The sequence below is a fragment of the Capricornis sumatraensis genome, chromosome 13 (assembly GCF_032405125.1).
Source record: "Capricornis sumatraensis isolate serow.1 chromosome 13, serow.2, whole genome shotgun sequence".
In the NCBI taxonomy this organism is placed as follows: domain Eukaryota; kingdom Metazoa; phylum Chordata; class Mammalia; order Artiodactyla; family Bovidae; genus Capricornis; species Capricornis sumatraensis.
Genome location: NC_091081.1, coordinates 88,731,504 through 88,743,209, shown reverse-complemented (window position 1 = coordinate 88,743,209; position 11,706 = coordinate 88,731,504). Strand labels below are relative to the sequence as shown.

General features: G+C 52.1%; 1 protein-coding gene across 2 annotated transcripts in view; it reads left to right on the top strand.

The window, feature by feature from the left end:
* Positions 1-699: 699 nt before the first annotated feature.
* The window catches only part of RPS6KA2 (ribosomal protein S6 kinase A2), a 334,221-nt gene continuing 323,214 nt past the window's right edge, over positions 700-11,706 (top strand). For both annotated transcript variants that reach the window (XM_068985383.1, XM_068985384.1), the window contains exons 1-2: positions 700-762; positions 4,963-5,013. In XM_068985383.1, coding sequence (XP_068841484.1) covers positions 700-762; positions 4,963-5,013 — 114 coding nt within the window. The remainder of the gene's footprint in view (positions 763-4,962; positions 5,014-11,706) is intronic.

Here is an 11,706-nt window from a genome sequence, read left to right as displayed (position 1 = left end):
CTGGCCTTGGACGCCCCTAGCGTCCCCGCTGGCTGCAGGTGGTCCTAGGGGGCTCAGCGCAGTCCTTGGCGAAGGGAGGGGTGTGTGCACGCGTGTGCACGCGCGCGTGCGAGGGGAGGGAGAGGGCAGAACCTGCCGCACGGCCCCCTCCTCGCCACCCCTCCTCCCCCAGCCCTCGGTTGCTATGCGGTTTCTATGGCAGCAGCATCCTCAGACCCAACTTTCACCCGTCGTTTAGAGCCAATTAAGGTAGAATAGTGGGGGGAGGGGGAGTGGCCGCTCAGGGGAGGGGGCGAGGCGGCGAGTCCAATCTGAGGCTGAGCGGCGCGCACTCCGGGAAAGTCGCAGCGCGCATCCCGAGGCTGCAGCCTGCCTCCTCCTCCTCCGGCTCGCAGCTCCGGCCAGCGCGAAGCGGCCGAGCCCCTGGCGCAGTCCGGGGGTGGCGTGGCGGCCGTCGGGGGCGAGGACGCGCCGGCGGAGCAGCCGCACTGAAGACCCCCGGCTCCTTCCCCAGCCCCCGGGCCCGAGGACCTGACCGGCGCCCACGGCCGTCCCAGCAGGACTGCGTCCTCGCCGGCTCCCCTCCTCCAGCGCCGCCCGCCTCTGCCTGCGCTCCGACATCCTGTCTGGATCTCCGTGGTGCCTCCGGTCGTTTGCTTCCTCCCTGTCCACACTTGATCGGAGGGAAAGTTTTCAAACATGCCCATTGCACAGTTGCTGGAGCTATGGAAGAAGATAGAGGTGGAGCCCATGGAAGTAGAGGTGAGTCCCGAGGAGGAAAGCGTGGCACTTTTTCTGCAGTCTCCTTAAAAACCCTAACTCTGCGGCCAGTGGGCAGTCTGTGTACTGTAAAGAAATCATATTTATTGAGCGACTGTTATGTGGTAGAGTCTGGGATGTTTAATGAGTATAGGTGTGTGTGTGTGCTGTTTATATACACATATAAACTGTACATATGTGTGTGCACACACACCCACACAAGGCGTTGTGTGTGGTGTAAATATATGAATGAAAATGAATGAAGAAAAAAATGGCTGCTCTTCAGCCAAACTTCATCTGCATTTTAGAGTGTGTGCCTTAAAAGAGTCTCCATGCTTTCAAACTAAGCTACATCAGTTTATTTCCTTCAACAAGTGGCTTTAAATTATAAGCTTTCCAACTGCTACAGTGAAGGATGAAACCAGAGGGCGAAACAAGCGATGAGCTCTGCCTTAAGAAACAAGGCACAGAGACGATGCAACCTTAACAGGGTGTGTGTTTGAATAGAGAGGAGAGATCGAGGATGAAAAGATAATGAAACGCACATGTCAGCGGCTGCCCACGGGGCTGCCTGGCGGGTGGGAGGCAGGTATGATTCTGCTTAACTTGTGCTACCCTAGGGACGCAGAGCTCTCCTTTCTTGGAATTTCTAGTTTGAATTCTAGAACATCAATGTATAATTTTCCTGGAAGAGAAAGTTCCCCAAAGTTATTAAGTCTATTGAATTATTTAATACACCTGTGCTGTGTTCATAGCAACTCAAACCACATTTATAAACGGCAGATTTTAGTAACTGACCAAACCTTTACAAAATCCAGCCTTTAACTTTTGCCTTATCTCGAACATCCTGTATCATATCAGTAAGTTCAGTTCTTCCTAGTTTACATGTTTTATAGATATATTATTTATATATATATATATACACTATGTATTGAGACATTCAAGTAATTTTAAACAGAAGGAGAGATTCTGTTTCAGAAGAGAATTTAGTTAATATTTTATATTTAATACTTTTTTTTGGAAGCCCCACTACCTTATTAATGCCTGGGGTGTGTGTATTGGTCAGAGGAGCTTGTCAAGCCTGGCACAGATATGAGGGCCAGTTCTTCGATGGAGCACCTGAGTGGGAAGCGATGACCCCACGGGTCAGGCCTATTGATTATTCTGTCTGCACACGAGGCTGTTCTCGGCAATGACAGCAATACCTTAGAAAGAACCTCTCACTCAGCAGGCTGCCAAATCAAGTTTATTTTTTCTTTTGAGAAAGGTTTCGGTTTTTAACAAGTTGAACTGATCACTTGAATTAATGATGGACCAAAAGGCCCATTCCTATCTCTGGTTGCTTTCTGAGCCCCTCCTGGTGATCTGAACTCTGCTGGTGGTGGTGGGGGGCCCAGCTGGTGCCCCTCAACATCCAAGCCCCGCGGAGGAAGCCTTTCTGTTGGGGAAGGTTGGTTGGGGGGCTTAGAAACGAGTGAGGAGTGGCGGAGGTTTGGAGCACGTCTTCTGGGACTCTGCACACTGTGCCATGGCCCGTGACCCAAGCTCTGGACAGCAGCCTGCGTTTAGACGTTTCTAAAATTGAAAATACGCCAGCAATAAATATACTCACATTATTAGAAATATATATAACATGATCTTAGAAAAAGCTTGCAATCTGGAATAATCTGAAGCCCAGTTGGCTGAGATACTGCAGGGCCTCGCCACCCCGCAGAGAGGGCACCTTTATAGAAGTCTTTGAGGTTCATGTATATGCAACAACAAATAATAAAAATTGGATAAATTTAAAGGTCCCGAAGCAAAGGAAATTTTCTTTAGGCTTCCTGGGTGAATGTTTTGGGATAGTAAACCCTAAGGAAGTTAAGACAGAGCATTCAATCTCTGTTTATTTGGAACCCAGAAATGAGAGCTCTTTCTACAGAAAGATTAAACCTGAAATATTAACCCTGAGATATTTCAAGGTGTCAGGAAAATGTGAGATCTATTTTGGAACCCAGAGGCTGATTTTGTTTCCCAGTTTGGCACACATTTTATGTTGTGTGATCCTAAACTAACTCCCATATCAAGGAATTGGGCAAAACTAGATGGAGTCCCGAAGAAGGCCATGGCCCCCCACTCCAGTACTCTCGCCTGGAAAATCCCATGGACGGAGGAGCCTGGTAGGCTGCAGTCCATGGGGTTGCGAAGAGTCGGACACGACTGAGTGACTTCCCTTTCACTTTTCACTTTCTTGCATTGGAGAAGGAAATGGCAACCCACTCCATTGTTCTTCCTTGGAGAATGCCAGGGACGGGGGAGCCTGGTGGGCTGCCGTCTATGGGGTCACACAGAGTCAGACATGACTGAAGCGACTTAGCAGCAGCAGCAGCCGCAGATGGAGCCCATTTGACCTCTGAGCTCCAAGTTAAGTGTCACAAAATCCTTGCATAAAAGGTGTGGTTTTCTATGCGAAAATTCTATATGATGCCAGCGCTTACGTTGTTTGCTTTACACACATTTACCAGAACCAGATGTTGGTTTTCCGGGGTAGTGATCGATGCTCGTGGACTCTAGGTTTTCCCTGCCTTCATGAGCTGCTTCCCCTCTAATGTCTTTTCTCATCTGCAGTGAGAGGGAACTGAACTAAGTTGGATTTGAGGGTCACTGGACTAGAGAATCTTTATAAAAATCCTTATGTAGAATCCCTATATGTCCTTATAAAAATCGACCCTGCTTCAGCACACAGACCAGGGGAAGTTCATTCGACAGTCTAAGGAAAGTATTTGTGGTTTATGAAATGTTTTGAGGTATTTGGAAGGCGTATTTTACCCATGAATGAGGCGTGTTGACAAGGAAACATGTGCTAATTAAAACACTGGGACCTGCATAAAAGCCCAGAAGAAGCTGGCACCAAAGATAAGCACCAAGTATTGTGTGAACAGGAGGAGAAGGGGACGACAGAGGATGAGATGGTTGGATGGCATCACCGACTCAATGGACGTGGATTTGGGTAGACTCCGGCAGTTGGTGATGGACAGGGAGGTCTGGCGTGCTGCAGTTCATGGGGTCACAAAGAGTCAGACACGACTGAGCGACTGAACTGAGCCGACTGTGTGAACAGTGCGTCAGCAAGTTAGACACACACATGTCTTCAGAGCAGGACTTTCCCGCCACTGCTGTCAGCAGAGGCCCAGCGCCCAGGGTGTGCTCCGGGGAGGGGGCATGTGCTGGGGAGTGAGTTCGTGGGAAGTGTGGTGGGGAAGGCAGGGCAGCAGCAGCCCAGGAGGCCCAGCTGACCCTTCTTGTTTGTCCTTCAGAGGACTCAGCGACACTTTTCCTTCTGAGGTGTCATCACACGTTAGAGAGAGGAGAAAGCCCTGTTTTTAAGCAATGCAGATCAAACACGGCTCCTGAAGTTCCCAGCCTAGCTCGTACAGTGACGATTATCTCCTGGCTGCTGGGCTGAAAACCCAACTAGAAATGGTTGTGACAGCAGCCAGCTCTGAGCGTCCGCCGCACCCAGAGCCGGGGCAGAGTGCTGTGAGGTCTTATTTCCCTGAATTCTGTCTGTGTCTCTGAGTGGCAGATATCCTTATGTCCCTGATTTTCTATGTGGGGAAACTGAGGTTTGGGTTAAGCAATTTGTCTGAAGTCATGAAGTGGGAGGCAAAGCTCAGACACAGACCTTTCTGCTCAAGGCTTGCTCTGCAGAAACAACAGTTTTTGACTTTATGATTTGGGACTTGACTCTCTCTGGTTTAATTCACTCTCTGAGCTTTGGCTCGAGACTGGTTTTGTTCCACTCTAACAGGCTGGCCACAAAGCCTCCCTGTAACCTGTTTCTGCCCTCACAGCCCGAGACTTTTGGGGCCGTGTAAATCCACACCCTGCCCTCCCCGTGCTGGTCAGGGAGTTGTATACACCACCTGCTTCTCCTTTCAGTTGTGGTGTCAAGCGTGCACAGCTGGCTGATCTGGTGATTTGTCATTGTGGATATACACACTCAGTGCCTTATTTGCCTCCTGTTACATAAAGGGTCTGTCTCTGGCATGAAGCGTCGTAGAGTTTTAACTAAATTCAGGTGGAGAGGGGCCTTGATGCTGTTTCCGTGTCCTACCGTCCGGCCCCGAGTGTCTCGCTAGTCCTTTGCACCAGTTGCCTGTATGATGCTGTCTGCAAGAACACTGGCATGCTCACTGCCCTTCGTGTGTCTCTTGTTGTCAGACCCCCGAAGAGGATCTAAGCCTGGACTCAGAGCCCGCCTCAGAAGACGCTGTGGGAGAAGCAGCTGTAAGTGCTTTATTATTTGGGGACGAGGGTGGGGTGGAGGGAGCAAACGAAAGATGGAAATTAGTGGTTATTTTAGTGAAATACGTGCATGTACATACATGTACACACACGTACCCATATGGGTTGTGTACATTTTAAAGTCAATAATTTCCCGCAAAAGGGATACTTAGAACACAGGAAGAAAAAGTACCACCCAGGGTGAGATTCAGAGTCTTCTCGTGTGGACTTTTTAAAGGGAAAATGACAAGTCATTATCAATTAAGACACGCAGGGAAAATAGAGAAGTGAGGGATCACTCTCACCTGCCAGAGGTCGGGTCACGTGGCCTCTTAGAACGTTTGGGATGTGTTGTTGGGGCCACGGGAGGAGGTGGATCCCTCTGCAGCCGGGCGGGAGCAGGTCGGGACGCCTGGGCAGAGGGCAGAGTGGGTCCTGGGGCAGAGCGATGGGGCACTGGGCGGGCCCGGGGTTGGAGCGATGGGGCGCTGGGCGGGGCTGGGGGCGGAGTGATGGGGTGCTTGCGGGGAGGAGCAATGGGGAACTGGGCAGGATTGGGAAGGTGGAGCGATGGGGTGCTGGGCGGGGCCAGGGGAGGAGCGATGGAGATCTGGGCAGGGTTGGGGGAGGAGCGATTGGGATGCTGGGCGGGGCCAGGGAGGAGCAATGGGGCGCTGGGCGGGGCTGGGGAGGAGCGATGGGGCACTGGGTGGGGCCAGGGGAGGAGCGATTAGGTGCTGGACGGGGGCAGGGAGGAGCGATGGAGAGCTGGGCAGGATTGAGGAGGTGGAGCCATGGGGTTCTGAGTGGGGCTGGGGAGGAGCGATGGGGTGCTGGACGGGGGGCGGGGGGGGGGAGGGGGGCAGGGAGGAGCGATGGAGAGCTGGGTGGGGCCGGGGGAGGAGTGTTGGGGTGCTGGGGGGTTGAGGAGCAGCGATGGGCACTGGGCTGGGGCGCTGGGGGGAGCAGAAAGGAGTGATGGGGCTGCTGGGGGGTGCCGGGGAGTAGTGATGGGGTGCTGGGGGGCCGGGGCAGAGCGATGGGGTGCTGGGGGACTCAGATGTCCAGGGAATCTTTGGTGTATCTCCGGCAGGGAGATTGCTGAGGCCCTTCAGTCGTCGGCTTCAGCAGACAGGCTCCAGGGTGCCCAGCGTGGCAGCCACACTGGCACCACGACTGACTGTGTGCCAGGATCCCCTCGAAGTGCTTGGTAACTCACAGAACCTGTTACATCACGAACTGTAGTTACTTCCTAAGGCCTCCTGGTCTCAAGTTGTCTTATCCTCAGCGCTTGTGATGCAAACGTAGGTGCTAAGTTGTTGCAGGAACGCAGGAAAGTCCACTGAGCTCTTGAAGTTATTTTTGATAACAGAACATGGGAGAGGAATGTTCCCTGTTTCCCGGTGTCACCTTGTCCGAATGACAGAAGGTCAGCCTGCCTTTGACTCTTAGTAAATGAAGAGTGGCTAGGAGTGTCTGCAGGACACAAGGCTGAGGTGTGGATGCATTTGTAAAGTCTGGGGAAACTGAAACACGTTGGGTCCAGCCTGTCAGTGGCTGCTTCTGAGAGATGATGCTGAAAACCCCAGGCTCCAATCCAGCAGCGGAAAGGGTCCCAGGGGTCTTGAGTGGCTGTCTGACTTTTTCTGGGGCCAGGTTTCCCGCGTGCATCCTCCTCAGCCTTCAGAGCAAAAGGTCCTTGGCTCAGGTACGCGAAGTCCGATGGCAGCAGAGTTGGGCATGAGGGCTTCGCACTCCTTGCCAGTCTGAAAGTGGGTGATGACTAAAAAAGTCTTATTTCGGAAAAAATATCCACCTCCACAACGGCTTGTTCCTTCAGTCAATCAAGAATGTTTACTGGTGGCCTGTGGGTAAGACCTCATGCCTTGCATGGAAGCAGGAACAGATGAGTAGAACTGTCTGTGCTGGTCCCAGCCTTGTTGCTCCTTTTACTGATACAGTTCTTACATGTGGAATGTTCTTCACATATGTGTGTGTGTGTGTGTGTAAAGTGTAGGACATTTTATGCAAACATTTGGGACGTTTTATGCAAAGCTCCATCTAGTCAAAGCTATGGTTTTTCTAGTAGTCATGTATGGATATGAGAGCTGGACCATAAAGAAGGCTGAGTGCCAAAGAATTGATGCTTTTGAACTGTGGTGTTGGAGAAGACTCTTGAGAGTCCCTTGGACTGCAAGGAGACCCAACCAGTCAATCCTAATGGAGATCAGCCCTGAGTATTCATTGGAAGGACAGATGCTGAAGCTGGAAGCTCCAATACTTTGGCCACCTGATTTGAAGAGCCAACTTATTGGAAAAGATGTTGTTGCTGGGAAAGATTGAAGCCAGGAAGAGGAGGGAATGACGGAGGATGAGATGGTTGAATGGCATCCCTGACTCAATGGGCATGAGTTTGAGCAAGCTCCAGGAGTTGGTGATGGACAGAGAGGCCTGGCATGCTGCCGCCCATGGGGTTGTGAAGACTTGGACACGACTGAGCTGAACTGAGGCCCCTGCTCTGCGGGGTTTGGTGGTCCTGTCGCCTTGCTCCTTTTGGCCTGGTGTGTGTAGCAGGACCAGTGGAAATGTTGGGAAATGAGGACACCAGAGAGAGTTAGGGCTTAAGGCAGAAGCACCTGCCTCGCTGGGCTGGGCACTGTGGCACAGAGCGGGGGCCTCTGGAGGGTGAGACCAGGGGTGACTGTGGCCTCCTGACCTGCACGCAGGCCCCATCAGTCATCTGGGGGAGGGACATGGGGACAGGGCGGGGCAAGTCTGGGGAGCGGGGGTCCCTCTGGGTGTATCCAGGATGAGTCTCTGAGCCGAGGTCAGCAGGAGCCCCTGTATCCCTGCTCCATCCCTGACCTCCGTGTCCAGCTGCTGCAGACACATGGGGTGACAGGGGGCGTTTTAGGCGAGTTTCTGATTTCACAGAATGCCCTGTGGAAAACACTAGAATGTGTATATATATTTTTAAAGTGCTTTGATTTCAGGGTTCTGTTTGTTAATAATGGTCATTTTCTTGTCTGGACGACCTTAGAAACCAGGTCCAGAGAAGCCACCCCCAGCATTATCATGGTTTCCCCTTATTTCCTTGTGACTCTTGGGGTGTTCGCCTCTCCCGCGGAAATTCTGCACTCTGTTTTCACAGCAGAGATGATTCTGGCACCTCTGAGGCAGAACAGAGCCGGGAGGGCGGCAGCCCTGCTGTCAGCCTTGGCTGGCAGGAGAGCACTCTGCGGGGAGCACAGAGATCTGCCCTGAGGGGTTGGCAGGTGGGGATAACAGCTCTCGGCCGAGTGAGGATGCTGGAAGGTGGGGCACCAGCGGCCCAGCCCCTGGCATCTCCCCAGGAGTCAGGGGACCAACAGGACCACCTCCAGGCAGGTGTTCTTTGAATCCCGAGCATCTGTCAATGTGAACTCCTTCAGTGACCAGCCTCCTGATTTCCCAACAGCTGTAGCTTGGACATCCCCAGTTCTCAGCCAGGGGAGGGGGGTGAGAAGCAGGGCAGGGGTGAATTTTGGGGAGCCCTTCAATCTTGAAGGAGAGAACAAACCAAGAGTGTTTTCAGAGCCCTTGGGACGAAGTCACGGTAGCAGCAGCTCTTGCCCAGGTCGGGGTAGAGCCACCTGTACCCAGGTCATCCGCAGACGTCAACAGACGGCCTCTTACCTCTTGTCCTGCCCTGGGAATCTAGACAGTTTCATTGTTCCTTAAAAAGAAAGACAGAAAAAACAATCCAAACTGGATTGAATAGAAGTGAGACAAGAAGAATAATGAAGGCTCAGAACTGGTAAAGCGATTACAAGCAGTGCGATCACAGCCTGCAAAGATGGTCGGGAATTTGAAAAGAGGTGGGTGAGTCAGTCTTCCCAGCCTGCTCGTTACCTCCATCAGTGTGTCTTTGCAGAACCCACCTGTCTCTGAAGCTGGAGTTGGCGAAGGCCCATTGGCTATGTCACCATTCACATTGGCGTTCTCTCTCGTTTTCTGTCCAGAAGAAGGCAAGAACTCTAATCCTTACAGGAATTCTAGAAAAGAGCAGTATAAACATAACGCATTTGGAAGAACATGACTAAGCCCCTGCAACTCCCTTGGGCGTTTAAATGCCCTGGACGGTGGTAGCAGTAACGTTAGCTTCACCAAACGTGAGCACCTATTGCAGACAGGAAGGAAAAGGCGAGGTTTGGGGATGAACGTTGGTAGAGTGTATTTGATGTGTCGGTGGTAATTATTTGCAAGGATCCACACGAGACAAGAAGCCCAGCTCCCATCGCCAGCAGCCACGGGTCCCTCCGGTTATCACACCATCTCTGAAGCATTTGCCGCCATCTCTGTCGGACACAGAAGACAGCTTGCAGCTATTTTTGGCTTCTGCGATCCTCGATCCTCGTCTTTCTGCTTCTGTAGCAAAGTCAGCAGGAGCGCGCTTCCGAGTGCTGCCTCTCTGGGAATAAACTGATTACTTACTTCGTGCTGACGTCGTCTAGAACCCCGGGCACGCACGGTGCCCTCTTCTGCTGTCTGAGAACAGTGCGTTGTGGGGGCGGGGTACACAGTCCTGCAGAGCCAATTGTTCACACCGTGCAGGGCGCGGGCTCTGGCCCTGTGAACCCCCAGCCGGAGCTGCTTGACCGCCCGGGGGCTGGGTGTCTCCTGCCAGCACAGTGACTTCACGGGCGGTCTCACCAGGAAAGGTGCCCGCCCGGCCACCTACTGAGATGATTGCCAAATCATGAAGCAAAAGTGAAGTCTCTCAGTCACGTCCGGCTCTTTGTGACCCCATGGACTGTAGCCCACCAGGCTCCTCTGTCCATGGGATTTTCTAGGCAAGATTACTGGAGTGGGTTGCCATTTCCTTCTCCAGGGGATCTCCCCGACCCAGGGGTTGAACCTGGGTCTCCTGCGTTGCAGGCGTTTTACTGTCTGAGCCCCCAGGGAAGCCAAAGCCGCCCTCTCCATGTAGTTGACCGCACAGCAGCGGGGCTGGAGGAAGCCCTGGGGCTGCGTTAGGGTGTCCTTTGGGGGCTCCTGCGTCTGACCCCCTGGAATGATGGTGCGCCTCTGCCTGTGGAGGAACCGATGACGTGCTGAGATAAGAGCCTTGCTTCTGGTGGACCTGCCTGATGTCATCTTCCATCTTCCTAAGACCAAGAAGTGGGCGGCAAGCCTGTTACTTTCCCTGAGTTTCAGGGGGTGAAATTGAGGTATCAGAGATGATGTAATTTGCAGAGAATTATATATTGTAATTATAGCAGAGACCCAACCAAAAAGGGAATTTCAAACCAAAGCTTTTTCTGCTGACTTATTTTCTCTTCCTAAATCTCGGAGGTTAGCGGGTGGGTTTTTGGCTGATGGACTAAGGGCCCAGGGTCAAAGGCTGTGCTCCGTCTTCTCCTCTGGGTTTAAAGCAAGGTTACAGGTGTGCTGGGAACCCTGCCCGCGTCTCCTTTCTGTGACCACACTGGGGTCAGAAACTGCGTCCCCATGGCCCCGTCCGTCCCCGGGGGCAGCGTGGAGCCCACCCACCCTGCAGTGTCCCTGGGCCTCTCTTTTTTTCTCTTTTGAAAATTCCCTCTCCTTCTCCCTTCAATTTGTTGCTGTTGTTCATTTGCTCATTCGGGTCCGACTCCCTGCGACCGCATGGACTGCAGCACGCCAGGCTTCCCTGTCCTTCACCATCTCCCAGAGCTTGCTCAAACTCCTGTCCATTGAGTCGGGGATGCCGTCCAACCATCTCGTCCTCTGTCGTCCCCTCTCCTCCTGCTCTCAATCTATCCAGTGAGTCTGCTTTTCACATTACGTGGCCAAAATATTAGACCTTCCAAATCTCTTCAAACGAGGAAAATACAAAACTTGTTCTTTTTGTGTGTGCATGAAAAGCATGGGGGAACTTCAGCCAGAGGTGCTGTTGAAAGACACACACCCTCTCTCTGCCTTTTTGGCTGATATCTCTGTCATGGGTGGGATGCATGACTGACTTAATGAATCATGAAAGTTTCTTGTACTTTATGGATATCAAATGAATCATTTAAATAATTACAGTAAGAGAGGATATATATATATATATAGAGAGAGTGAATTTTCCTCCTTGATAATGCTGTACACGTGTGGGTAAGGTTCAAAGTATCAGAGAGAAAATCATGTAGCTTCTTATACTTTGGATATTTTGAAGAAATAAAAAGTCAAACAAATCCCCCAAAATGCTTACTCTTGTAACACAGATGCAGCTGGGAACTGGGTGTGGAGACACAGACTGCAATCCGTGTGAGTCATAAAAATCTCCAGGGAATCATTAAGACCATTTTTTTCTGAGATGTGGTACCAAAACAGCCCTCCGTGCCAAGTGAATGTTGAGTGAGTGCCTGGCTCTTTGCAGGAGACTCCTCCCCCTCAGTCCCTCTTCCCGGCTCCTGGGAGGGAGTGTGGGGAGGACTCCCCCAGGGGCCCAGACCCTCCGACCCTGAGTCAGGTCTCACCTTCCGTCTCAGGTAGAATGAACGGAGCGACGGCGTGTAACTTAAGCAGAGAAGACAAAGGGTTTTGAGTCTCAGTTTGAAGATGCAGGCACACACAGATGCTTGTTTTTTACAACGGGATAAATACAAGAGGGTGCTTTCTAGCGTCCTCCTGGGAAGATGGGAGGTCTCAGGCGTACCCGGGCGGGTGGGACAGGCC